The sequence below is a fragment of the Muntiacus reevesi genome, chromosome 13 (genome assembly GCF_963930625.1).
Source record: "Muntiacus reevesi chromosome 13, mMunRee1.1, whole genome shotgun sequence".
NCBI classification, from domain to species: domain Eukaryota; kingdom Metazoa; phylum Chordata; class Mammalia; order Artiodactyla; family Cervidae; genus Muntiacus; species Muntiacus reevesi.
This window is the reverse complement of record NC_089261.1, coordinates 17,957,341-17,984,081: the sequence shown is the minus strand read 5'-3', so window position 1 is coordinate 17,984,081 and position 26,741 is coordinate 17,957,341. Positions and strand designations below refer to the sequence as shown.

Sequence of the window (26,741 nt, the reverse complement as noted above, 5' to 3'; positions counted from 1 at the left end):
GACTTTTCCAGAACACTGTTGTCACACAGGTGTCAGGGGACATCCTTGCAATGTGGCTGTTCTGAGCTGTCCTGACATCTTAGGAGCAGGCACTTGTTCCTGGGACTCTCAGGGATGAGGGCTCACCCAGGGCTTCCTCCTCTCCTTCCCTGTGTCTGCCAGGTCTTTGGAGCAGCAGGGCTGAGCAGCGACCACCCACTGGCTCAGTTCTTCGTGGGGGTCCGAGTACTGCGCCTTACTGATCAGGTGCACCAGAGGGCAGTGGCCAAGATGGAGCTGAAGCACTGCAGTTAGACCTGCCGGAGCCAGATCGTCCCCGCCAGGCCTGTGGTGCCCAAATCTTTAATGATGTGCTTTCAGAGGCCTGGTACGTCTGCTCCTCGCACCCCTCCCAGCAGCTCTGTCCTGGGACCCTTGCTGTGAACCTAGCCTTGATGGGTCCCTACAGATCACACTCCTGTGTAAGAAGCCTGGAGTTGCCTGTTTCAGGCAAGGGAGAAGGGGAGTAATGAAGAGCCTGGAGAAGTGATCTTTAGTCCAGGTGCCAGATGGGCAGCCAGGCCCCTTCTCTCTGGCTGTGGGACTCTGCATGAATATTAGGAGTCCTGCCAGGGTGCTGTGCCTCTGGTTGCTCCCAATCTGAGGGTGATACGGTAGTCTCCTGCTCTGTGTCCCCCACCGCCCCCAGCTGATGGTGGCAGCCTACAGACCCAGGGCAGACGTGCTCTGGGAGAATGGAAATAAACCCAAATTGTGAAGCCATTACTAGGTGATTTTCTTTATTTCAATATCCAAAACACAGATTGCCAAAATGTTATTTTGGAAATGAGCTTTGGGAACAAAGAAGAAGAAGATATGTCTCAGAGACTTTGTGAACATTCTGTCATACACAAGGAGTAGAGAACAAAAACTCACACTTCAGCCTGAAGCAGTATGTCAGCTGCATCCTCACACGTCTTTCACTCCTCCTCTCCTTCGTCTCCACCCAGCGACCTGTGAAGTCTACCTCCATGCTCTCCCTCCCAGCCAGCCCTGTTGCTTCTACTTAGGCCCTCATCATTTCTCACGTCAGCTCTCTGCTGTTGCAGCCTGTCCTCCTCTCTAGGACCGATTTTCCATGCTGTCCCTAGAGGAACCCCTCAAAAACACACATGGAAACTCATCACTCCCAGACTTAAAGACCTTGGTGAAGAGAAAGGATAGTTCGTAAGATTAAGACTGACGAGAAATCTACTGTGGTCACAACAGCATCATACCCGCCTATGACCAGATTATAGTTCAGAAATCTCAACTATCTGTGGTGAGTACATAACCCTAATTTGGGTGGGTCATCCTCTCGGGACCAGGTGCTGACATCCTGGTCAGGAGGAGGAAACAGTACGAGGTTAGTCGGGTTCACCCCACCACTGCAGCCTGTTTCTCTCTGTAGCTGACCTCTCCCTTCAAGTGCTTCAGTGAAGCTATGGGTGTGAAGCTGCGAATCCTGAACCTGCACTCAGGGTGGCAATGGAACAGATGCTCAGAGTGGTCTCAGACTGTGGGCCAGGCCCTCCTCCCTCCTTCATGGGTGTTATCACTGCTTCTCCCCGTGGGCTTCACTCTCCTCCACATTCAGCAGGAGGTGAGGTCGATTCTCAGAGAGGGGAGCATGTGGGCAGGGTGTGGCCTAGTCCAACTTGAACTGGGGTCTACCTGGCTTCCAGCCTGAACTCCTCCTGCCACGCCTGTTCCCTCCACTGGAAACTACCTGTCACCCACTTCCCAGCTCTCCTGCAGGAAGAAACAGAGGTGTCTTTTCCCTCCAGACTGATGATCAACCAACTAATGTGAACCCACACATTTCCCAAGAACCTAGCTGACGTTCACCCACACTCTCCTCCTGAAGGCCCTGAGCATCTCACTGCAGATGCACAGCTCAGATTCTGACGTGACGGGTGGGGCGGCATTGTGCTGAAATGCCAAACTTGAGCCTAAGAAAGTGACCCCTAGTGGACCCAGACTGCCCGGTTCTTCTTGTGTCATCCAGGCACTACCATTATGGTCACTGCCTTGCATGCTCGCTCCGTGAGGGCTCAAGGCAACACTTGGAAGCCTCTCATGTGCCCCTCTGTGAGGGGTATTACAGTGATTTCTACTCAACAGATGAGGAAATGAAGGTGTGAGCAGGTGAAGTCCTTTGTCCCACGTGACACAAATGGGGCAATGGGATTAAAAGATCCAGATTCCTCCTGATTCTTGTCTCAACCCCTGGCCACTGAGCCAAGCCAGCCCTCCATGGCTCCTGCTGCCCTGAAATCTCAGGCCCTGGCATCAACCAAGTTCTGGGCTTTGCTTCATGCCTTGATCTTGTTTGAGGTCCCAGACCCTGGCCCAGAGTGAATGGAGTCCTAAGCCAGGGTCAAGCCACATTGGGACAGCTCTTGGGCAAGGAAGAGCTTGGAGGGGTGTCCTTACCTTCACTTTCACCCTGGTTGAAGTGACTAAAGTGACCTCAGCCCCCTCCCTGAGAGATCAGCTTCCTTAACCTCAGGGGAAATTTCCCCTCTGTACTCCCCCGAGGCCACTTCTTGGCTCTGGGAGCAGAGACTCTTAAACGAGAATAGTGGCTTTGCATAAGGACCCCTTCCGAGTGAATGCAGAGGCCTGTGCATCCCTGATACTGGCTTCATTAAACCAGCAGCAGTCTCTCCCCAGAGGCGGGAGCTGTTCCTCCTCATAACAGCACAGAGCTAGCCTTCTCTATCTTCCCCCTATTCGGTACTGTCTGGATCCTGTTTTTCTCTTTTGCGCTTACAACTGCAGTCTGAGGTTGCCTTGTGTATCTGATTGATTTTCTATGCCCACCAGAATACCAGCTCCATGAGAGAGAGATCTTTACTGAGTTTGGTTCCCACTGTGTCCTCAGCCCTAGAACAGTGCCTGGCCCATCACAGGTGTTCACGAAAAATTTGTTAAATGGTTGAAAGAATAATCTAACTTGGTTCTTACAACAATCATGACAGTAGTGTGGTAGAGGAAAGGTGGCTGCTAATTCTTTGCTGCTCCTCTCAGGCAGGGGTGGAGGCTCTCCTCCCTCTCTGTGAACCTGGACGGGGCCCGTGACTCATGCTGATCAATGGAATTTGGTGGCAAAATCTAAAGCTAGATCTTAGAAGTCTTACAGCTTCTCCCTGGTATTGTGGAACTCTCTGGGGAAACCAGCTGTCATGTGAGAGGTCAGACTAGCCTGAGCCTGCCATACAGTCAGGAAACCCAAGCAACTATGTGCTCTCAGCCATATGAGTGAAGAAGCCACCTTGCACCTGTGGCCCCCGGTGCCTTAACTGTGCACATGAGCAAGCCCTGTCTAGCTGAGCTCAGTCAATGGACAGGACTGTGAGAGACAGTAAGTCACATCTGCATTCTGGAGACTGTCCCAGGAGACTGGAAGCGATCTAATCATGTTTGCAGGCTAGAGAATGAAGGGTAACACAAAGAAAGGACAATTGGGAAAATGTGCGTGTCACTAGAATGTACACTTGATGAGAGCATGGAGTCTATTCAATGCTGAATTCCCAGCACATGGAGAATAACTCTCAATAAATACTCACTGAATAAACATACTTAATATATTATAGTTACTTAGTCTAAAAACTTTAACATTAAAGATTTGAGCTTTTTCAGATTAATACAGTTTATTAATAGTAACAACAACCCTATTTTAGGCCATTCCTCTGACCTTAAAAGTCTGGAGATGATCAAGTTTCAAATGTCCACTTCCTCCTATGGTTAAGGTATTTGTTATTAAAACCATCATTTTGAAATTTATATAAAATAGACCTCATGTTAAACTATTCCTCCCTTAACATAAAATTTACACATCAATTTTACAATAGATAGGAATTACTTCAGTGAGAAAAATCAGACTGTGCTAATTTTGTTGTTTAATTATATGCATACCCCTAAATGACTTCATCTGTGTAAGGCTCCAGTTCATAAACTCCAGCCCAGTATATGTGAAAAAGCTTCTTGGCATGGAAAGATGCTTTGGAGATTCCTCATCCTGACCAAGTTTGCTCAATTTCCAACTGCTACTGTGATGCCAACAGGAAGATTCTTATCTCCGGTTTTATCACAGCTACAGAGGACAACCCTAATCCTGAACCTGAGACAACTAGGAACGTGACACTGGAAGTAATACGACTCAGTGAAACCCAGACTTTCAAAGCTGAAAATGAGATGGAATAAAAATATTTTAGTAATCCTTCAGAGCAACATAGATCTTAAAAACAAAAGCTAACATGCAGGGCAAATGGCAAAATTAAAAGCCCAAACAACCTTCCAACTTAGAATAGTAAAAAGCACTAAACATAGGTATTTAGTAATTACTAATAAAATATCTCACCTCAACTGTAAGGCATCTATTTTCTCCTCCTGCCAAGTGTCACCCTCATGTTCACACTGTACTATTTTTCTATCTGTTTTACTTGAAACCAGTCGACAGAAATAATTATCTAAAGAAAAGAATGGGTCAACCAAGGTATGTTTCTTCAGAATGAAAAGTCTCCATAATTATGTCTTTAACTTCAACAAAATTTTTGTTTTTACAGATCCAAATTAAATGCCATGCAATATTTATTTAAAAAGTGGTTTAAATCATTTTGATTTAAAAAAAAAATGAGAGGGTAGGAGTGTAAGCATTAACTCTCTTTATCCTGTGTAATGCAGGCCATTCATAGGAAATAGCACCCTATGGGGCACCATGAGAACTGGAGTTTGCCACAACTGTCAGGAAGATTTCAAGCTGTGAGAAGGTTGAGAGAAAGTTCTGATGGAGATGTTTTCAGACAGAATGAATCCAAATTAGAAAATAAGAGTGGTGTTCACCTCCAGCGTAGTCCCAGACTCGATGGTTGGTGGGCTGCATGGCATACGTGTGTTGGGTCTCCTCTAAGTGCTTATAGGCATGTTGACTCATATTGTCCAGATCCTATGTGGCCACATATTAGATAAATCCAAAGGTTCTGCCAAGAAGGAGGTAAGACCTCAATTAGTTACATAAAAACACATGATCTGTGTTCTAAAGTTAAGGATAAGAAAGAGAATTCTGAACCTTGAGGATGTGACTCTGAAGATTACAGAAAGTTTTGCTGGGTTGGAACAGCTGGAATAGAGGGGAAAGAAAAGCCTCCCACAATGCAATTTGCTTTTGAAATTCTGCAAACTCACTTCAACAGCTGTGATCCAAAATGGCTACTGGAGTATTGTGTGTCCTAGTGGGGACCAAGCAAACAAGGCAGGACAAGGACTGTCCTCTTTAGAGACTTTTAAAGAGGTTTGCTACCAACATCTAAGGAGCTGGTGGCCCAGCTTATTGATTACCAAACAAACCCTTCCTTTCCTTTGGCCTCCAGCAAGCCTTGTTTGGACCACAGAAAGGAGATGAAAGACATGATGAAACTGCAATCAATTAACTGACCTAAAGACTTGGTGGGAATATGAGACTACAACGATGTTATGGATCACTTATAATTTTTCTTTTCTTTTTTATCTTCCTTCTGATCTCAGCAAGGCAGCAGTGAGCAGTGGCGTGAAGCCAGATCTTAACTCCATGCCCAGGTATTGAACCTGGGTAGCCTGGTTGAAAACCAGGAATCCTAGCTACCAGACCAGCAAGGGCTACAGGCTAGAAGCAATTTTTCCCTGGATCTTTGCCCCCAGTGCATTTATCACAGAGGCAGAAACTGCAAATGTAGATACAAAGTTTATTATTAGAGATGTAGCACAACAAGTGGGAGAGCACACAGAGAAATGGTTTGTTAAGGCAGAAGCAAGGCAGAGATGCACACCTGGAGAGGGAGGGTGTGCGCATCCCCCCTAGTGAGGAGGAGTGCAATAAAGAGGTGGTTAAGTCATTTATATAGGTCAGTTCTTCCAGGTCTTTGTCTTCCTCCAATTCAATTATCTGGCTTCTTATTCCACACCTGACCTAAACTGGGACACTCCCTTGGGGGTACACTCATCCCCCTCAGCCAAGACAGATCTCAAAGTGAAGGCATCTGGGAGGAGCAAGACTCATTATGGTCTGGTATTGTCCCCTGACTTCTGACCCACAAGAAGGAGTCTTTCTGCCATGTGTAGTGTCTCCCGCATCTCAAAAGAGGGAGGGAGAGAGATCCCTTAATCCTTTACTCAAACAAGGTTTGGCCCCTCTTTGTCCTTGCCATGATTATAACCTTGACTATAGGTACAGCCAGGACTATTACCTTAAGGTGTTTACACTTAAGGAGACCACCTATCTCTTGTCTCACAAAATGCTAACAGTTGTAAGTATCCAGCCTGAAGCCCACTTCTTCGTGCCCCATGAAATGCAAACGGGAGGCCAGCTATAAATGTCTAACCTGGAGCCCATCTATCTCCTATATTGCTTCCTTTCAACTTCCCAATCACCTGCATGCCTACCTTCTCTAGAACTTTCCCAGGTATTTTCTCAGGTGTATCTATGTTACTTTTGTAAGAAGCTTTGACCCAATCTACAAGATTTAGCTAAATATAAAACACCAGGGAATTCTTTAACACAAAAAATATTGTTCTATTCCTTTGAAGCTTAAAATATCCACTTCACTTCAGGGCAAGAGCACTTTCTCTGCCCAATGTCAAAAAATAGGCAAACTCAAAAGGAAACAGTGTTTTTCTCACCTTGTCTTGAATAGATGCATAATACTGTGAACTATTTCAACTGAGAGCTTTCCACCGAAGAAGGAAATCTGGTCTTGGAAGCTGCCTGGATGGAGAATCGGGAGCAGCGTTTACACCTTCTTTTTTTTTTTTCCCCATTTATTTTTATTAGTTGGAGGCTAATTACTTTACAATATTGTAGTGGTTTTTGTCATACACTGACACGAATCAGCCATGGATTTACATGTATTCCCCATCCCGATCCCCCCTCCCACCTCCCTCTCCACCCAATTCCTCTGAGTCTTCCCAGTGCACCAGGCCCGAGCACTTGTCTCACGTATCCAGCCTGGGCTGGGCGTTTACACCTTCTTTACTTTGATCTTTACTTCTTGGTGCAATGGGGGATGCTTCTGAAGACTTTCTTCCATTGCAACTTTCAACTCATCTTTCAGAAACTAAAAATTAGCAGGATTCCAATTAGATGGAAACTTTGAGTCAGAAGAATAAAGTTTGATAGAGAAAAATATTTTTTTAATCTTCAAATATTTTTTATTGGGATGTCACACATTGCCTTCATTTATTGTATTTCAAATCACTGTACACTTAACTTTGGGGAAAACACGGCTTGCCCTTTTTAGTACAAAAAACCCTAAAAACTGTTTTAGGAATGTAGAGAAATATCCAACTTAAATAGCAAAAAAGTGCATCATAATTACTGCTGCAGTGTAGTCATTTCTGCATTTCCCATGTTTCTTTTCTTAAATAACTATCTTGTCTGATAACATATAATATAAAGAGCAATTATGAAAAACAGATGTTTACACATACTTCTAAAGTCTTATTGAGAATATCCTGTTTGCACTGGATAACCAAATATAGGCTCAGCTGCAGTAGCAGGATATGCAAATACTTGCTGTTTCACACCATGGTGCATATATGGAACATTACTCCCATATTGCTGAATGGTGTCATAACCATTCTGGTAAGTCTCTGTTGGATTACTAGTTCTAAAACTGGTCTGTATACCAGCAGGCACAAAATGACTTCCAAAGCTCCCACTGGTGTAATTTGCAGCAAATATAAACCACATTCTGAGTTTCTGCTCCCAAATCTCTCTTAAGCAGACTAATGTAACCCCTTTCATAATTTTCTCTGTCTCTAAAGGGATTTAGTCCACCTGTTTTGCCCACAGAGTATCTGTTGTGACAGTCAGCCTGCATGTCTCCCCTGACTCTGAAATGATCTGAAACTGTTTCTGACCAACTGAAGCAACTTGGGATTAACTGCTTGATTAGCTTCAAGGAGCACAGAGATAAGGTCACTCACTTGCTTTATGTTATTAGGTGTAAAGTAAGTGTATGCTGTGCCTGTTTTGGTACTGTGAGCTGTTCTTCCAATTTGATGAAGATAATCCTCTGAGGAGTTAGGGTAGTTAAAATTGATGACAAATTTCACATCTTCCACATCTAGCCTTCTGGAGGCCACATTTGTAGCCATCAGAATAGGAGTTCTTCCATGTTTAAATTCATTTACAACCTAGTCACATTCCTGTTGACTCATGTCACCATGGATACTCATGACAGGCCACCTTATTCTCCTAATTTTTCTAGTAAGTACATGGCATCCTATTTGGATTCCATTGTTTGTATATGTGTGTGTATGCACGCACACACACACACACACCATATCCTCTTTATCCATTTGTCTTTATCCAGTTGATGGACACTTGGAATAGTAAAAAGCAGTAGATGTAAGTATTTAGTATTACTAATAAAATATCTTACCTTTAACTGTAAGGTGTCTATTTTCTCCTTTGGGCAAGTATCACCCTCATACTGTACTAGTTTTCCATCATCTGTTTTACTTGCAACCAGTCAGTGGACATAATTATCTAGATAAAAGAATGAATCAACCAATGCATGGTTCTTCAGAATGAAAAAGGTCTCCATAAGCTTTTAATTTGGACAAAATTTTTGTTTTCACAGATCCAAATTAAATGCCTTGCAATACTTCTTTAAAACTGGTTTAAATCACTTGAATTTTAAAAAAGAGTGAGAGGGCAGAAATTTAAGTATTAACTCTCTTTATCCTGTGCAATTCAGGCCATTCATAGGAAATAGCACCCTACGGGACACACTGAGAACTCGAGTTTGCCACAGCTATCAGGAAGATTTTAAGCTGTGAGAGAAAGTGGAGGGGTTCTGATGGAGATGTTCTCAGACAGAAATGAATCCAAATTAGAAAATGGGAGTGGTGTTCACCTCCATTGTGGTCCCAGAGAAATTGTGACGTCTTATGTTAAGAACTATATTCACAGAACAGTGGCGTTATGGGGGAATCTCAACTTAAAAGTGGTCTCCGCTCCATAAAAAAAAAATCATTAACACCCTCAAACGCAGAGATGGCTCTTATATTTAGAAATGCCATAAGAAAGGTGTCTTCTATCATACACTCCTAAGTGAGACAAATATTCAGGGCTATTAAGTTTGAAAACCAAACCTAACAGTTCTTCACACTGGAGATGCAATACACATCCACTCCCCTGGATGGAGTGAGCTGGAGAGGGGGTTGGGGGCGGGGAGTCACAATGTGTTTATCTGGATTCAACATGAATCGCCACAGACCTACATGCTAAGTAGTTCTCCTCACTGAGGAGAGTTGTCAACCTAGCTTGTTACAAGTAATTTAGAAGAAATATTTAGAGAAACTGAAATGTGGCCTGAAAGACTCATGTAAGGAACATAGGCAGTAAAAGCTAAAGTATGCTAGAGGTCTTAATCACAGGCTCACTGAACACCACTGCAACATAAGCAACCATGAGTTTACCTTAGAGAAGATAGCCTACGGTTTTGGAAAGCATACCTGGGTTGGCCTTCATGGTCTCAATGATCACATCTGTCATTTCTCGACGACCGAGATGCTGATGTATGATTGCTGCTTTCTCCCCTGGTGACTTCCCTTCTGAACAGGCTACAGCTGAAGCTAGTGTCTTCTTTTGGATCTCCTCTTCAGACATCTCTCCGACTAAAGAACACATGAATGATTAATACCTGATAAATCCACTCTCAATGTATGCATCCACAGGTTTCCCTTTTCTCCCTGCTGCCCTCCCTCAAGACTGTAAGCTGCCTTTGCAGTAGTCCTCTCACTCACCTCCGGGGCTCCTGCTGTGCCTGACAGTCAATTAATGCCCAGGGCAATAAACTCAGAAATGCAGGGCAATTCTAGTGAAAACCATGCACTTTAAAGCAAACGAAGAAGAGCTTTGACAGTGATCACGCTCAGATGAACCAACATTTCAGTAACACTTGTAGAGTGACACTCTGTGTTGGACCCCAAATGAAGGCTAAAGTCCACTAATAATCAAAACTTTAAAAAACTTTTAGGGTAGTCTTCTTAAACACTCTGAGTTAGCCTTATGCCATCACACCCTAAATCTGTGATTATAGGCTTTATCAGAGTGGAGATTATGCCCGTTTTGCCCAGCACTGTATCCTCAGCACTTACATCACAGTGCCTAGCACATATTGGAAGCTATTTAAAGATTTGTTGAATAAATTAGTGAATCAATGACTGACCCATGTAGAAGTGTATATGTGGCTTATGTCAACTTAGCTGATTTTCAAAACCCAGTAGCCTATTAAATCATATTCAGTCTTTTAATTAACGGTTCCAAAATTCACACTCAGGGAAGTTTCCCATGTCACCAGGCCCAGGCCCCCTCCCCAAATCAAACACATCCTCTCGTAAGAGCTGTCTAAATTCTATCTTTCCTTCCTTCACCACATTTGTCACAGCTGCAGTTCTACATTTATTCTGTAATTATTTACTTCATTCGTCTCCATGAACTTCAGTGAACTGCTGGTGCCATTAAAGCAAGGCATCCCTTTCCACACACAACTAAAACTCCAACAGAGAGTGGGCTCTCAAAAAGTATTTCTTCTTTTTTTTTTTTTTTTACTTTTACACAAATGCTGGTAACAGTTTTATTCATAACAGCCAAAATCGAAACCCAAACTTCCACCAATAAATCAATGAATAATAAATGATGTTCATCCACACAGTGGAACACTAGTCACAAAGAAAAAGAGCTCTAAAAACACAGAGCTACTCAGTTGAGTCTTTAAAACATGCCAAAGTGGAAGAGTACATCATGCGAAATGTCAGGCTGGATGAAGCACAAGCTGGAATCAAGACTGCCGGGAGAAATATCAATAACCTCAGACATGCAGATGTCACCACCCTTATGGCAGAAAGCGAAGAAGAACTAAAGAACCTCTTGATGAAAGTGAAAGAGGAGAGTGAAAAAGTTGGCTTAAAGCTCAACATTCAGAAAAGATCATGGCATCTGGTCCCATCACTTCATAGCAAATAGATGGGGAAACGGTGGCAGACTTTAATTTTGGGGGCTCCAAAATCACTGTAGATGGTGACTGCAACCATGAAATTAAAAGATGCTCACTCCTTGGAAGGAAAGTTATAACCAACCTTGACAGTGTATTAAAAAACAGAGACATTACTTTGCCAACAAAGGTCCATCTAGTCAAAGCTCTGGTTTTTCCAGTAGTCATGTATGGATGTGAGAGTTGGACTATAAAGAAAACTGAGCACTGAAGAATTGATGCTTTTGAACTGTGGTGTTGGAGAAGACTCTTGGGAGTCCTTTGGACTGCACGGAGATCCAACCAGTCCATCCTAAAAGAAATCAGTCCTGAATATTCATTGGAAGGACTGATGTTGAAGCTGAAACTCCAATACTTTGGCCACCTGATGCGAAGAGCTGACTCACTGGAAAAGACCCTGATGCTGGGAAAGACAGGAGGAGAAAGGGGTGACAGAGTCTGAGATGGTTGGATGGCATCAACGACTCAAAGGACATGAGTTTGAGTAGGCTCCGCGGGAGCTGGTGATGGACAGGGAAGCCTACAGTCCATGGGGTCGAAAAGAGTAGGCATGACTGAGGGACTGAAATGAACTGAGAGTGGAAGAAGTCAGACACGTTGGATTACATTTTTTGAATGAATGTTGTTGTTAGATAACTGACGGAGGTTCAAGGAACAGAGCCATACCTGCATTCCCCCCGAGGAGGCTGTGTGACTGGGAATAAAGAGCTCAGACTCTCAAGTCCAGCTCTTTGAGGTAGAATTCCATCTGACAGATGATCCTGGGCAAGGCGCTTAATCCCAGGGCTTCAGCTTCCCAGTTTGTAAAAGGCTCACACACCCATCTACTAGTAGGGTTGAATGAAGACAATTAGAGAAAACAGTGCACCGGAAGTATTTAGTACAGCGCTCAGATACAGAACGTGTAGATATTTTAGTTGTAACTACTGCTACAGGGCCCCTTAATGGAAAGTTTTCCAAAGAGGAAGGATTTAATTAAACCTTCCCAGGAGTCTTCAGAGTGCGGGGTATTCCCTGTGTTTTCACAAAGCCTAGAGGAAATCAACTCACACAACTAGGCTCTCACCGAGGTTGGAGAGAGCGACGCGCCAAATATAAAGAGTCCCGGTGGGAAGGCACCAGGAAGGAGGAACTGAGGAAGACTCCCCAGGGGTGACACCTGGGAAGACCTCCTAAGAACGGGGGAAATGAGAGGGATCCCAACCACTTCTCGGCTTCCTCCTGAGGCGAAAGCCCTCGCCGAGGCCCCTGCCCGGACTCAGACTCCGAGAGGACGAGCCCGGGGGCCCAGGAGCGGTCTACGCGAGAGGCGGAGAGGCCGCGGACTCACCGCAGAAACTGAAGTCGGCGGGGACCCGCGAATGTTCTGGGAGCTCCGGGTGGATGACAACCGCTCAGAGGGCAGGCGCTGGCCGGCGCAGGCCCCGGAGGGCTCAGGCGAGGCTGGGAGGGGAGCCTTGAGGCTGAGCGCCCCGGGACGGGTAGCGCCGCCGCCGCCGCCACCTCAGCGCCACCGGTTACAGCCAAAACCTTCACTGCCGCCTGCCGGCCGCCGTCGCTGACCCTTGGGGTTACGCAAGCGCGGATCAGCGGGCTAGCTGATTGGGTGCGCCCTCGTGACTGCCGTGTTTGCTCGGAGGTGAACCCGCGCTCACCGGTCAGGAGTCCAAGAGGACTTGGAGGAGGCACGTCACAGGGTTCGCGGGCACTTGGACACTGTTTAGTGAGATCGGTGGGTTTTGCTCCCAGGCCTGAGGGGACGTTCCCTCAGCCCACCTCATCTGACGGCGAGGAGTCTCTGACTCCGCGAGGTCTCCGATTGTCCGAGGAACCCACGACTTGCAGAGACCCGAGCTCTGATCTCTTTTTGTCGTGTTTGATCTCGCTCCAGCGGTAGGCAGAGTTGCTTTATGTCAGCCACGCTTTACAGATAGGTGCGCTGAGGCTCAGAGAGCTGAATTCGCCTGGGGAGTTGGCACTAGTTGCAGTGTTTCTGATTCTGTTACGGTAGGACGGTGGGCTGGTTAAGTGCCCTGAACTGGAGATCGATCTGGGTCCCCCTCCGGGACTAATCTCTTAACAAATGTTTACTGAGAGCCCAGGCTCTTTTTCGGCGGTAGAGATATGTTGGTGATTATGGAATAGACCCTGATCACCAGTTTCGTTACCTTGAGTTAAGTTTTGTGTAAACTTGACTTAGTATCTTTGTACAGCTGTGATGATGAAATGAACCACAATCAGTACGTGGCTAGAACAGAAGCATCATCTTTAGTTGGAAGGAAGAAGGAAGCCAGTCATAGGAGAGTTGCCGACTTATGCATTAGCAGGAGTCATGAGGAGGAGGAGAAACGGCTACCCACTTCAGTATTCTGGCCTGGAGAATTCCATGGACTGTACAGTCCATGGGGTTGCAAAGTGTCGGACAGGACTGAACGACTTTCAGTTTCATGAGAAGGACAGTGTCCTCAGTGAGAATGAAAGTCAACCTTTCAGGTCCAGACACCCTTTTCATCTCTGTTAAGCCCTCACACAGAACGTGTTGACACTTTTTGGAGCCTATAATTAAATTTCTCCTGCCATCATTAACTTTGGCCTTGGCATAGGAACATAAGTAAAACCCAAAATGCAAATCAATCTCTACATTTTTCATTTCAGCATTCCAATTACAAATTTCCAATTACATAAGAAACACATTATATCATCTTGAGCATTTACTTCCTAAGCATTCTTTCTTTAGATTCGTACATACTTTACTTAGTCCTTATGGTGACACTGAGGTGACTCCCATGAACGTGCAGGCTGTCTTACCAACCTGTTTTGCTCTAACTTACTTCTTAGCTTTTAACCATAGACATCACATGAGAAACTTCAAGATTTTCAAGTGGAACTGACTGCGAATAGAGTTTGTTGTTGTTTTTGTCCTTTTTCCCAGGTTTTTATTTCAGACCTAAAATCATGGAAAGACAAGTACAAGGATCTCTCATACACCTTTCATCATGTGCCTTTCACTAATTATTAACATTTGCCCATTTATGTCTATTAATGTGGAAATGTTTGTGTATCTATACATACATGTACCTGTTGTGTATATGTTTTTGTTTCCCCTGAACTTGTTGAAAGTAAGTTTAGAAAAGAGGCAGTGACGATCAGGAGGTCATCGCCCTGCTCTGTAGGAGGGATGATAGTGTGGTGGCATCGTGAGCGCTAGGAGGAGGTGAGTACAGGGCACCCTGAGACAGTACAGCAGAGACTGCTCATCTACCTCTTCTGGTGGCTGGAAGAGGTTTCATGAAGGAAGTGACAGGCAAACCAGAACTTGAGGGACAATGGGCAGTTATCCAGGGAACGGATGGAGGGGAGCATTCAGGCCAGGGAAACAGCATATGCTAAGGCCTGGCCACAGAGGAGCGCATCATGTGTTCAGTGAAGCTGCTGTGGACATGAGTGTCGAGATCACCCAGGCTAAGGTGAAGTACAAAGGAGAGCTGCTGCCCAGAGGGGAGAAGTTCTCAGAGGGCCTTTTCAGGCAGCTTAAGGAGCTGAGAGTTTATTGTGAGGATGATGGGGAGTCACTGGAGATTTTAAATGGGGCAGGACATGATCAAATTTGCAGTTTTGACTGACGAGGCAAGGGGACCCACTTAGGAGGCTGCTGCAAAGGTCTGTGGGTGAGATCATGCAGTGGGAGTGGCGAGAGTAGACGGAGAGCTTTGGGAGGATTGACCGGTCACACCGAGCACCAGAATGGAGGTGTCTGGCTGGAAGACTGAGGGGTGAATCCAGTTTCCTAGCCTGGGTAGCTGGGGGGACAGGGGAGCCCTTTCCTGAGCCAAGGACCTTAGGAAAGGAGTTCTCATGGAGGGCAGAGACACTGAGTTCAGCTCTGGTTGTGTCTGAAATCTGGTTGGGAGTCACAGTAGACATGCTGGTGGCGCCCTGAGTGCCAGGACGGAGGTCTCCTTGGAGGCAGTGAAGGCTAACCATGTCCTGTTTCTGCTTCACAGCCTTGGCCCCAACATGTGCCTAAGGCGGCTTCTGCAGTCCTCCCAGCTCCAGCGGGCTTGGAGGGCGGCCTTCCTGAAACATGTCCAGGGCAGGCGCCCGGGAGCCCGGAGATGGACGCATTCTGGAGGTGGCCCCTACAGAGCAGTGATTTTTGACATGGGTGGAGTTCTGCTTCCTTCTCCAGGGAGCGTGGCCACAGGTGAGCTCTTCATTCTCCTTCACCTTTGGAGACTGGTGTGCGTGGGGGTGGGGGAAAGGAGGGTGCTGAGGGGAGATGACAGTGTGTCTCAGTGGGTGCTATTCTTGCTCTTGAATCAAATTTCAAGCAACAGTTAGTGCTGCTGAGGATCTTGGGCAAATGATTTCACTTCTCTGAGTCAGTTTCCTCATCATTAAATTAGGGCTAATGATCTGTACATCTTTGGTGCTAGGAGATGGTTAAGTGAGATTATTCATGGAAAGCATTTGATTAGCAGAATGAGTGCTTGGCTCATCTGAAATTCTCAATAAATGACAAGCTGTCATTGTTATTGTCAGTGTTATAGGTAGAATTTAACTACCTTTCCTGGAGAACTACTTGTGAATGCTGAAATCTTCCCCTCTCCCCACTGTGATCACAACCTTTCCTCTTCATCAACCTCCCTCTACACCTGCTTTTGTTCCAAGACAAACCTCTAGGCTCTGATCCTTCCTTTTTCAGCCCCTTCTGGTATTACCTTTTTATGCACTCAGTTGAACTGACTTAGGTTTGATTTGTTTGGCTTGAAGTGTTAGAAAACCTAACAGAACATTGACTGAAACAAGATTGAAGTCAAATGTGTTTTTTACGTGAAAGTCCAGGTGTGTGACTTGGGCTAGTGTGTTGCTCTGTGCTATCAAGTTCCTGGGCTGTTTTCCTTGTGTTGCTCTGCTGTGAGTTTGGCTGCTTCACTTTCTGCCCTCACATGCGCATTCTGGCCAACAGGAAGGACCAAGCAGAGGTCTCTGTTCTTTTGACAGACTGTGGTTGCTGATTGGGCAGTTTTATATGCTAAATCAACTCAAGGTCAGGTTTTCTGTGCCCCTGGTTGAAAAATTACCGAGCTCTGCTAACTGGTTGAGGTTTTTTTTTTTTTTTTTTTTTTTAGCTCAGCTGCAAGTGAGCCCTCAGGCTCTCTATTCCTCCACTGATATTCCTTTTGAATTTACTACAGGGCTGTTCCAAACTCCCCTCGGAGCCATCATACTTCTCCAGACCAAACCTTGGCAGATAGCTGAATCTCTGCTTTTACAGCAAACATAAAGATCACTTGGCAGGAATTTTCTCAACTCTTTCCAGGATACCTTGAGAAGCTATTTTTTTCTTTCCACTGCTACTGCCTCTACACATGTTATATTCCTAAATTCTCCCACCTGCTTGATACAGTAGCCTCCTAACTGCTAACTCAACCTCTGGCCTCTGGGTTTTACACCCCCTCCACAGAGCCCCTTAGAACTGCCCTTTTTTTTTTTTTTTTTTTGCCCTTCTAAAATATACATCACATCTTCTCCCTTCCCTCTCCTGCTTCAAATCCTTGAGTGCCTTCAATGTTTTTCCCTTCAAGACGGGAAGCTTTAACTGGTTCCAGGGCCTCTCACAAACAGCTCTTTTGTCCTTTTTTCACAACATTTGCCCACATTTCAACTACCTTCAACTATTTGATGCTCTTTAAAATTGCCAAATGTGTTTATACTCCTGTGCAGGTTCTGTTCCCTCTGCTTGAAGCTACCCTTCCTTGCCTCCTCTGCCTTTTCAAATCCTGCTCATACTTTTAAATGGTATGTTATTCAGCAGTGCCTGAAATCTTTTGAGCACTTAGTAAGGCTTGTGGTTGTCATTGACTTGTGTTTTTATCTTATAATGTTTTTGCAATACCAGGATTTTCATTTTTCTTGTCATCAAAATCATCTGTGTTTTTCTTTATGGCTTGAGTGTAACGTGTCTAGGCTAAGGAAGTCTTTCTTTCCTTGACATTCATAAAGATGTTGTATATTGTTTTCTAACTTTTTGAATTTTTTTTTTTTTCCTTTCCTGATTTGGGTATTTAGTCTTTTGAGAATTCATTTTTGTAATTGTGAGAAATAGAGATTTAATTAATTTTTTTTCTGTTCAGAAACTCACTTATGCCAACCATATTTATTAAATAGTTCATGCTAAAAGTATATTTATTTATTTATTTATTTTTAAAAGTATATTTAATACTTTGGATTAAAAAAAATACAAAGCCCAATTTCTTTTCTTTTTTTTTTAGTTCTACCACTTTATTGCTACCAACCCATCTCCCTCCACCCTCATGCACACATGCTCAGTCATGTAACCCCATGGACTGCAGCCCACCAGGCTCCTCTGTCCATGGACTTTTCCAGGCAAGAATACTGGAGTGGGTTGCTGTTTCCTTCTCCAAAGTCCAATTTCTTATTGCCACCACCACCTGCTCCCCGCAGTTCTAGCCTTCATTGGTTATCATTGTGAAAAATTTGTTTATTCTTCGAAAAATTCCCAATATATACACAGGAACGTGTGTGTGTGTATGTGTACTGTGTCTACACTGATTGGGTCATGGTATACAAACAGTTTGGGCTTCCCTGGTGACTCAGATAGTAAAGAATCTTTCTGCAATGCAGGAGACTTGGGTTCAGTCCCTGGGTTGGGAAGATCCCCTGGAGAAGGGAATGGTTCCCACTCCACTATTATTGCCTGGAGAATTCCATGGACAGAGGAGCTTGGTGAGCTACAGTCCATGGGATCACAGTGTTGGACACAACTAACTAACACTCTCACTTTTCATACAAACTGTTAGATGTACCTTTGTTTTTTTCTGACCTAGTAAAATATCTTGCCAAATTTTCTACATCAGTAGGCATGGGCTTCCCAGGTAGCTCAGTGGTAAAGAATCTGCCTACCAATGCAGGAGACTCAGGTTCGATCTCTGGGGTGGGTTCGATCTCTGGGGTGGGTTCGATCTCCAGTATTCTTGTCTGGAGAATCCCACGGACAGAGGAGCCTGGCCGGCTACAGTCCATTGGGTTGCAAAGAGTTGGACACCACTTAGTGACTAACCAACAACAGCAGGCATAGGTCTAGTTCAGGAATTGGCAAACTTTTTCTGTGAGGGGTACTATTCAGCTCTACGTTGGAGCCAGCAGCAGCCATAGCAATAGTCAACAAGTAGTTGTGGCTATGTTACAGTAAAACTTTATTCACAAAAATAGATGGGAGACAGATTTGGCCCCCAGGCCATAATTTGCTGACCTTTGACCTAGTTTATACATTTTAACATCTATGTGGCATTTCATTATATGAATGTACCATGATCACTTTAACAAGCCCTTTATTATCATACATGTAAGTTTCTAGTTTTCACTGTGAGCAGTTCTGCCCAACAGTGGTATACATAATCTTTGCTTACACTTATAAATATATCTTTGGGAAAAATTCCTAGAAGCAGAATTGCTACATCAATTGTAAATGTGCATTTAACATGTTGCACTCCATAGAGGTTGTGCTCATTTACACCCCCATCAGCAGCCTAGGAGCGTGCCGGTTTCCTTGCATGCTTGCCAACTATTAAGATCCTAAAAATTCCTCTAACTTTAGTTGTAAAATTAAAGAGGTATTATTATTTGGATTGAGTTCTAAAAGACCTGCTGTTCTCAGAAGACATACTGAGTTGGTCTCGTTGGTGACTTGTGAAGAATGGAATTGCTTTGTCATTCTGCTTTCTTTTTTATACTTTTCTGTGTTGTCTGAAATATTTTCAATGCACAGCCACTACTACATTAAACAAAAACTTTGTGTTAAGTATCTTATATCTTAGATATAATTATGGATGCTATATGTTTTTGCCCCATAAGCAGGTATATTATAGAAAGAGAAAACCCTCTTGTACAGGAAAAATTATCTGCTATCCCAGCGCTCCCCATGTACATAATAGTAATCCATCCACTGCTTTGGCTCTTTACGGACAGAGTTTTATTTTTCAAAGACACCATCCTCCATTTGAATGTTTCAGTGTACCAGCTGCACTGCCCTGAAGGATTACTACACTTTACAAAATGAAGGGTTTGTTTTGGAGTGCTGTCAGAATCTGATTTATTCCCTCATGTACTTCCATACCATGTGTCAGGACTGTTGTTGGTTAGCTGCTAAGTCGTGTCCGACTCTTTTGAGAGCCCATGAACTGTAGTTGGCCAGGTTCCTCTGTCCATGGAATTTTCCCAGGCAAGAATACTAGAGTGGGTTGCCATTCCCTTCTCCAGGGAATCTTGCCAACCCAAGGATGAAATGCATCTCCTGCATTGGTAGGTGGGTTCTTTACCTCTGAACTACCAGGGAAGCCTGACCTAATACATATGAACCAGCTAATAAGAGACCAGGGAAGAAAATTCATAATGTAGTGTCCAGCATCATCTCAAGCTGGTGGCATGGACTGATGCTTGGCAGCAGTGTCCCCTCAGTCACACAAATTATTGCAGCTGTTCCCTGGGAGGTCTAAGGCTGAGATTTTCCATTTCCTGAATTTCTCTGAATTCCCAATAGAACCCACCTGGCACCACAGTGATGCCACAGAACCTGTATGGTAATTACCTGCTCCCCAGACTTCAGCTGTTTGTCCATATATCATTTCACTTACCATGTGTTTTACTTTTGGTAGAATGGGAGGTACAGAATCATATCCCTTCTGGAACTATAGTGAAGGCCTTGATCTCAGGTGGCGAAAATGGGCCCTGGATGAAATTTATGAGAGCTGAGATAACAACAGAAGATTTCTTACAAGAATTTGGGAGACTTTGCTCTGAAATTGTAAGTAATAAACACACTTGAATTTCAATATTCTTTCTGTCTAGAATAGTGGATGCAACACTCATCCATTAAATTGGTTAAACTAAAAATGAAGAAGGGAAAACCTAATAACCCATTATAAGATTTTATTTGTTCCATCCCCAGGTACTCAATTTTAACTGCACAAATGAAAAATAAAAATATTATGTACATTAGCTATTGTTTATGTGAGGCTGGACTTGTTGCATAATGGTTTTGATCAGAAAGCTTGTTTAACGCAGTGATAACATTGAGCCTTTCTCTGGACTATGCATTGTTCTAAGCTCTTTGTTTATATTAACTCCAATACCTTCACAATATAATTGCTAATATATAATTTTAAATATAGTGAAGTTCTGTGGATGGATGGTGGTTTTGGTTAGATAACAATGAATGTACTTAATGTTATCCAAAGTGGTTAAAACAGTGAATATGATGTTATGTGGTCTTACCACAATTTTAAGTAAATGAATAAATATTTATATATATATATAGAAAACATTCTGCTAGGTCATAGAAAGCCAGCCCCAAAGACTACATATTGTACAATTCCACTTATATGAAATACCCAGAACAGATAAATCTATAGAAGTAGAAAATAGAGTTGTTATTTTCTAGGACTGAGAGTATTGGGGAATCGGAGGCAGGGAGGCAGAGGAATGGGTAGTGATTGCTTATAGGTATGATGTTTCTTTTTTGGGTGACGTAAATGCTAAAACTGATTGTCTTAAGGGTTTTACACCTTTGTGAATATATTAAGAAGCACTGAATCTTACAATTTAAATGGGCCACTTGTGTGATATATGAATTGTATTTCAATAAAGCTGTTTTAAAATGAGTGTGTGTGTGTATAAAATAGCAGGCTTGCCATTGCAAACTTTGAAACATGATAAAATAAGAGGTTTTAAAACCCACAGAGACTGAATTTAAAATCACAAAAATTGATCAGAAACTGACATTCCGTTTGTCATGCTGAAACTGAGACAATGCAGAATCATCAAATCTCTGGGTCATTAAAAATTAAATTGTGCTCTTCCCTGGTGGCTCAGATGGTAAAGCGTCTGCCTACAATGCGGGAAACCTGGGTTCGATCCCTGGGTCGCGAAGATCTCCTGGAGAAGGAAATGGCAACCCATTACAGTACTCTTGCCTGGAAAATCCTATGGACAGAGGAGCCTTTGTGAAAAATTAAATTACAACTGCTTAATTCACTTTTTAGGGTTTCATGTATCCTCTTAGAGTCTTCAGAATCTTTTTGAAATTGACAATGAATGAGTGAAATAAAGAATTCATTTAACTTGAATATTGATATAAATTGCTCCATTCCCTAACCACTGTAATTCTAATTCTAAGCAACTTTTTACAACCTTATATGCAAAGTTCTGCACCAGGGCTGAAAGAGAGAATTCCTTTTGGCAGCAAGTCAGAGGCCTGGGGTTGTGGCAGGAAGCCTGGAATATGTGTTTTTCTGTGTTGGTGATAAGCTGTTCTTAATGATGGCTGGTTCTCTTCTCTCCCTACCTCCAATCTTAGTCAAAGACCTCCGTGCCCGTGGACTCCTTTTTCTCTCTGCTGACCAGTGAGCGAGTGACGAAGCAGTTTCCAGTGATGACTGAGGCCATAACTCAGATTCGGGCTAAAGGGCTTCAGACTGCAGTCTTGAGCAATAATTTTTATCTTCCCAATGGGAAGAGCTTTTTGCCCTTGGACCGGAAACAGTTTGATGTGGTAAGCTGACAGGGATCCAGAACAATCTGAATCAAGTCTCTGTCCTTACTTTAGGATGCAGCACTAACGCTGCCTCTTAGCAGGTCTTGAATGGGTTTGTTTATTCACACAGTTGACTGAGTTAGGATTAGACATGATAGGTGGGAAGGAGGACTTGCAAAGTATCACTGAGCTGTGAGCAAGGTTATTTATGGGCTTTGATAACTGGGTGAAACCTCAGCTTCAGAGACTCCCTTTCATCTGAACTTGAACCTTAGTCATCAGATATCAGGGATTCCCAGGTGGCACAGCTAGTAAAGAATCTGCCTGCCAGCGCAGGAGACACAAGGGCTGCAGGTTCGATCCCTGGGTGGGGAAGAGCCCCTGGAGTAGGAAATGGCAACCCATTCCAGTATTCTTTCCTGGAAATTTTCGTGGACAGAGAGCCTGGCAGCCTAGAGCTTATGGGGTTGAAAAGAGTTGCACACAACTGAACTCACACAACAACAACAACAGCATCAGATAACATCTGTACTTTGATCAGCCCTCACCTTTGACCTTTTCAAAGACCAACCCCATCGCCCTCTATTTCTATGGCATTAATCCTTAGACCATTGCTGAGCAAACAAACTTACTGCAGGAAAGGAAATGTCTAATATGGTTGCTACTAGTCACACACATGGCTGTTAAACACTTGAGATGTGACAAGTGGCACTGAGCAACTAAATTCTATTTCAACTGAAATGTATATCATCGCATATGACTAGGGGCTGCCGTGTGGGACAGTGTCTGAAGGGCTAGACTATCAAAGTACCTGAGAAGATTGTGAGTCAGGAGATGGTCTTCTGTGCCAGGATGTTACTTCTGTGAAAGACTCCCCATTTTCCTCAAAGGAAGTATATTATCATTATCCTGGGACAGATAGAAGTTACTGATAGATGACTAGCTTAAACTTGAGTCAGAAAACACATTCTTTCACAGCAGTGGCTGTGTACTGGGCGCTGGCTGGGCATGAAGGGCCACTGTGTTCAATGCGACTGACACAAGTCCTGCCCTCAGGAACATGCATTCACCACATCCGGTGGTCAGCTGCCACATGTGGCTAGTGGCTACTGTCTCAGACAGGGCGATACAGCATTTCTATCATTGTAGAAATTTCTACTGCATAGTGATATTTTAGAACATAAAATCTAATCAGGACTTCTCTGGCAGTCCCCTGCTCTGCTTTCACTGCAGGGGGCGGGTTCGATCCCTGTTTAGTGAACTAATATCCTGCATTCCATGCAGCATGGCCCAAAAAAAAAAAAAACACAACTAGTGAAACAGACGAGCAGAAATTCAGAGTTCAAATATGGGAAATTAACCACCCAGCCTAATGCTCTCTTCACCTCCCACCTCCTCATTCATCCTTATACAGAGCTTGTCAAGATAAGAGCTCTCTTCCCTCTGTACCCTTGCCTGGCTCCTTACCCACTTTGACTCTTGGTTTCCTGGCTTGTCCATAGCACAGCCTTTCTCCAAACATCCTCCCCTTTGGGGGCTCAGGGACCTCAGCCGTATTTGGATCCTGTCTGCAGCTTGCTGTGGGCAGTAGCTCTGATTCCCTGAACCACAGTTTCCTCACCTGTGGTTCAGGAGCAGCAATTTTCTTTCTTTAGGGTGGCTGTGTGGATCCCAGAGTATAATACATACAAAGCACTTCACAGAGTGCCTGGCAGATTGTTTTCAGAGATTCCTTCCCTCCAGTGTGGCAATGGGGATTATTATCTTGATCTGGACAAAATAAGTTGTCCAGGCTCACACTGGGCCCTTCAAGTGTCTAAGAATTTGTGAGCTTCTTTAACACGATGGACTTGTTTATGCAGACTTCACAGACTCTCTGGTGGGTGCTTTCAGGCAGCTTTTCCTGATCCATTTTCATATTTTAGGTCTGCAGGCGACCTGGAGTGTTGAAAATCTATTTCCTCAAGAACAAGAGTTTACGTTTTTATCCTCTAAAGCTATGAGGAAAAATATTTATTTTGATAGAAGTAAAGCTGGGCTTTCCAAGTGGTGCTCGTGGTAAAGAACCCATCTGCCATTGTAGGAGACATAAGAGATGTGGGTTCGATCCCTGGGTCAGGCAGATCCCCTGGAGGAGGGCACGGCAATCTACTCCAGTATTCTTGCCTGGAGAATCCCATGGACAGAGGAGCCTGGCAGGCTACAGTCCATGGGGTCACAAAGAGTTGGACATGACTGAAGCGACTTAGCTTGCACGCAAAGCTAATATAACCATTCCTATGATCCCCCTCATCTTTGGAGGCTGTTCCTAAACTTTTGAATAATATTATAGGACTCTGTTTCTGCTGAGGTGAATGTGGCTTTTAAATTTTGGTCCTCTAATTTGTTTAAGTAAAAACTTTTACATTATATTTTATTGTCAAAGAACATGTGATCTAAGATTTACCATTCTAGCTTTTTTTACTATATAGCACAAGAATGTTAGGTGTGTGTCACATTTTCATAAAACAGAACCCCAGAAATTTTTTATCTTATAAAACAACACAAGGAAAAGGCCAGGGGTGTTGTCCAATTTAAATCTCAAGAATTTTTCCCCTTTCCCAGATATAATCATCTCTGAGAGGAGGTGTCTGCTTGCCAGATGTGGCCCAGATCCCAGGGTTTGCTCCCCTCTCACCTCTTGTCTCGGCTGTCCAGATGTGCTGCTTTCCTGTCACGTGATGCCTTCATTGGTGTCTGAAACACCTGGCTTCTCCACTACCCACTGTTGATGTTTTCTTCAGAAGGAATTTCTGTTTTCTTTTAGCTCATTCAGGTCCTTAGGAGACTGGGAAGAATAAGTATGAGTAAGTTACTCAACATTTACTTACCCGAAAGGGCAGTTCTCCGCCAACCTTGAACAGTGGGAATTTGGAGGAGAGGGAGGAGCCCGCAGGTTTGTCCTTGATCTTGGAGAGCAAGGGTCAATTCAGGAGTGAGTAAGGGATTTAGTTCTATTCTTAGGACAGACCCAGAGAGTATTGGTTACAGGCCTCTATGGCTGTTTTAGACCTATTCACAGGAGATTAAGCCCTGGGGTCAATGTCAGAGGACTTACGGGGGTTGCTGGATCAGAGGTAACCTGACACTGAGACAGCTTTTCAGGGTTCTCTTGAACCCTCAGATGCCCCTCACCAGTTCTGGATTAGATAGAGTTTGAGGCAAGGCTGTCAGGATGGAGGAGGCTCTTTGCATGAAACCTGTCTTGGCCACTGACTATCTTTGGTGTCAGTCCTGTCTAGGTTGAATATAGCTCTTCGTTTTTTCACTTCTGAAATATGGATATTAAAGTCATGTTTCTTTTAAAACAGTAAATACTGCCTTTCTTTCTGAAAACATGGTGAAATACTTACCCTGAAACTGAAATGTGCAGCTTTTCTTCTGTTCCATGCAGCCACAATACCTAACATGAGCAGAATGCTGTGTCATTTTGGAACACCTTCCAGTTTCACTAAGTTTTCCAACTACTGTTAAGATGGGTAAGATGGCTATCAGTGTTTCCAATTTCCTGATGAGTATATCCAAGTCACTCCACTTAAAAAAGCAACATCATTTTATATTATGACACTCTTAAGTTACTTGTTATGACAAATCTCCACTGTCCCTCTGGTCTTCTTTTCAAAAAAACATACCAGGGTATAACATGGGAACACCACTTTTAGGGATGTTCATCTCTCCTTCCGGCCTCTCCCTCAGGTCGTGGAATCCTGCCTGGAAGGTGTCTGCAAGCCAGACCCCAGGATATACAAACTGTGCTTGGACCGGCTCGGCCGGCAGCCTTCTGAGTCCATCTTTCTTGACGATCTTGGACCAAATCTAAAAGCAGCTGCCAGCCTTGGTCTTCACACCATTAAGGTAATGGTCACTGTTTTTTGAACCCCTTTGTGCTTCAGGCACTAGTGTTAAGTACTTCTTTCCAGTCCTCTTACACTCAGAGTTGGAGTTGCCTCTGGTGGTTCTTGCCCTTGCTGCCAGTCTTTTTTTTTTTTTTTTTTTAAATTATGAGGTCTAGTTGACTAGCAGCTTGTATTTTCAGTAGGAAGTAAGAAGGCATTTTGAGAAAAGAGTTACACAGGGAGGTGAATGGCAGGCTTAAGACATTTTGGGTGACAGTCCTGCTGACCTGTTGATGCTGTTCAACTACCAGCCACTTGGACCACCTCAGTGCTTTGAAACAGGAGAAGCCATGTGTGTATGTGTGTTGAGGGAGGGGGTGGTGGTCTCTGTTCAGCTTTCTACGTTTAGGTTTTCATTACTAGCTGACGGGCCGATGGGGCAGAATGGATACTCCAGTACAATATTTTGCCCTCCTGGCACAAGGGAGTATTAATGAACTTTTAACTGGCACTCTCTCCAGCAGATAAAAGAGTTTAATGTGGTTAGGAATTAAATGGGAGGAGGAAAGTCATTCTGAGGCTTTTTCATGAGCTGATTATGCTGGCTCCAAAGTTCTTGCTTAGAGAACTGGCTTTTGTTTATATTTTCCTCTAAAAATGTACCCTCTTAGAGAACAGGTAGGAGGAGGGGTCAAGGTTGTCTGGGGATCCATGCTCAATATTCTCTTTGAAACCAGGTTGATGACCCAGAGACTGCAGTAAAGGAATTGGAAACTCTTTTGGGATTTCCATTGAGAATGGCTGTTCCAAACACTCGCCCTGTGAGAAAGACGATGGAAATTCCCAAAGACGCTTTGGAGAAGTACCTCAAAGACTTACTGGGGACCCAACCCACAGGTAGTTAAGTTTCTGCATTTTGGTAGAGGCTGGGCTTTCAGTCTGGCTCTCCCTTTCTCTTCTAGTGGAATATGCTGGATATAAAGATGCCATGTGGTTAAGAAAGTAGCCAGGTGGCCGTGCAGACCCAGGTGCTGCTCTGTTTTGCTTGGGAAAAAGCACTGACCTCCTTTTCTATGGGTGCCAGAGTGTACTTGGCTCTTGTTCCATGTGAGACCATGGCGTGGCAGCAGTTGCCTGCAAACGGCTGTCCCAGGGAAGAAGAACTTAGAGTATGTGTCTAGGGTGTTTGGGTCTTTCTGATATTTTTGAGATGACAGCCTGTTTTGTGAAGATGACTTAAAAAGTTGCATG

At 44.0% G+C, this 26,741-nt stretch overlaps 3 protein-coding genes across 10 annotated transcripts in view; 2 read left to right on the top strand and 1 right to left on the bottom strand.

The window, feature by feature from the left end:
• The window catches only part of LOC136145818 (acyl-CoA dehydrogenase family member 10-like), a 37,023-nt gene extending 36,266 nt beyond the window's left edge, over positions 1-757 (top strand). For 3 of the 4 annotated variants that reach the window (XM_065904491.1, XM_065904492.1, XM_065904489.1), the window contains one exon: positions 163-757. In XM_065904491.1, coding sequence (XP_065760563.1) covers positions 163-294 — 132 coding nt within the window. In that variant the 3' untranslated portion in view covers positions 295-757. The remainder of the gene's footprint in view (positions 1-162) is intronic. The other variant, XM_065904490.1, reaches the window with a different exon arrangement.
• Positions 1-12,596, bottom strand: part of BRAP (BRCA1 associated protein) — an 80,215-nt gene extending 67,619 nt beyond the window's left edge. The window contains exons 1-3 of one of the 2 annotated variants that reach the window (XM_065904501.1): positions 12,391-12,596; positions 11,727-11,884; positions 9,520-9,681 (exon numbers count right to left, since the gene is read on the bottom strand). In XM_065904501.1, coding sequence (XP_065760573.1) covers positions 9,520-9,673 — 154 coding nt within the window. In that variant the 5' untranslated portion in view covers positions 9,674-9,681; positions 11,727-11,884; positions 12,391-12,596. The remainder of the gene's footprint in view (positions 1-9,519; positions 9,682-11,726; positions 11,885-12,390) is intronic. The other variant, XM_065904500.1, reaches the window with a different exon arrangement.
• An 85-nt stretch (positions 12,597-12,681) lies between these two features.
• The window catches only part of LOC136145582 (acyl-CoA dehydrogenase family member 10), a 46,766-nt gene continuing 32,706 nt past the window's right edge, over positions 12,682-26,741 (top strand). For 3 of the 4 annotated variants that reach the window (XR_010658810.1, XM_065904013.1, XM_065904015.1), the window contains exons 1-6: positions 12,682-12,792; positions 15,065-15,264; positions 19,739-19,887; positions 21,439-21,633; positions 25,351-25,509; positions 26,228-26,387. Coding sequence is in view for 3 of the 4 variants with exons in the window: in XM_065904013.1 (XP_065760085.1) it covers positions 15,078-15,264; positions 19,739-19,887; positions 21,439-21,633; positions 25,351-25,509; positions 26,228-26,387 (850 nt within the window). In the remaining variant the exon portion in view is untranslated. Of the gene's footprint in view, positions 12,793-12,813; positions 12,954-15,064; positions 15,265-19,738; positions 19,888-21,438; positions 21,634-25,350; positions 25,510-26,227; positions 26,388-26,741 lie in introns of those variants that run through there. The other variant, XM_065904014.1, reaches the window with a different exon arrangement.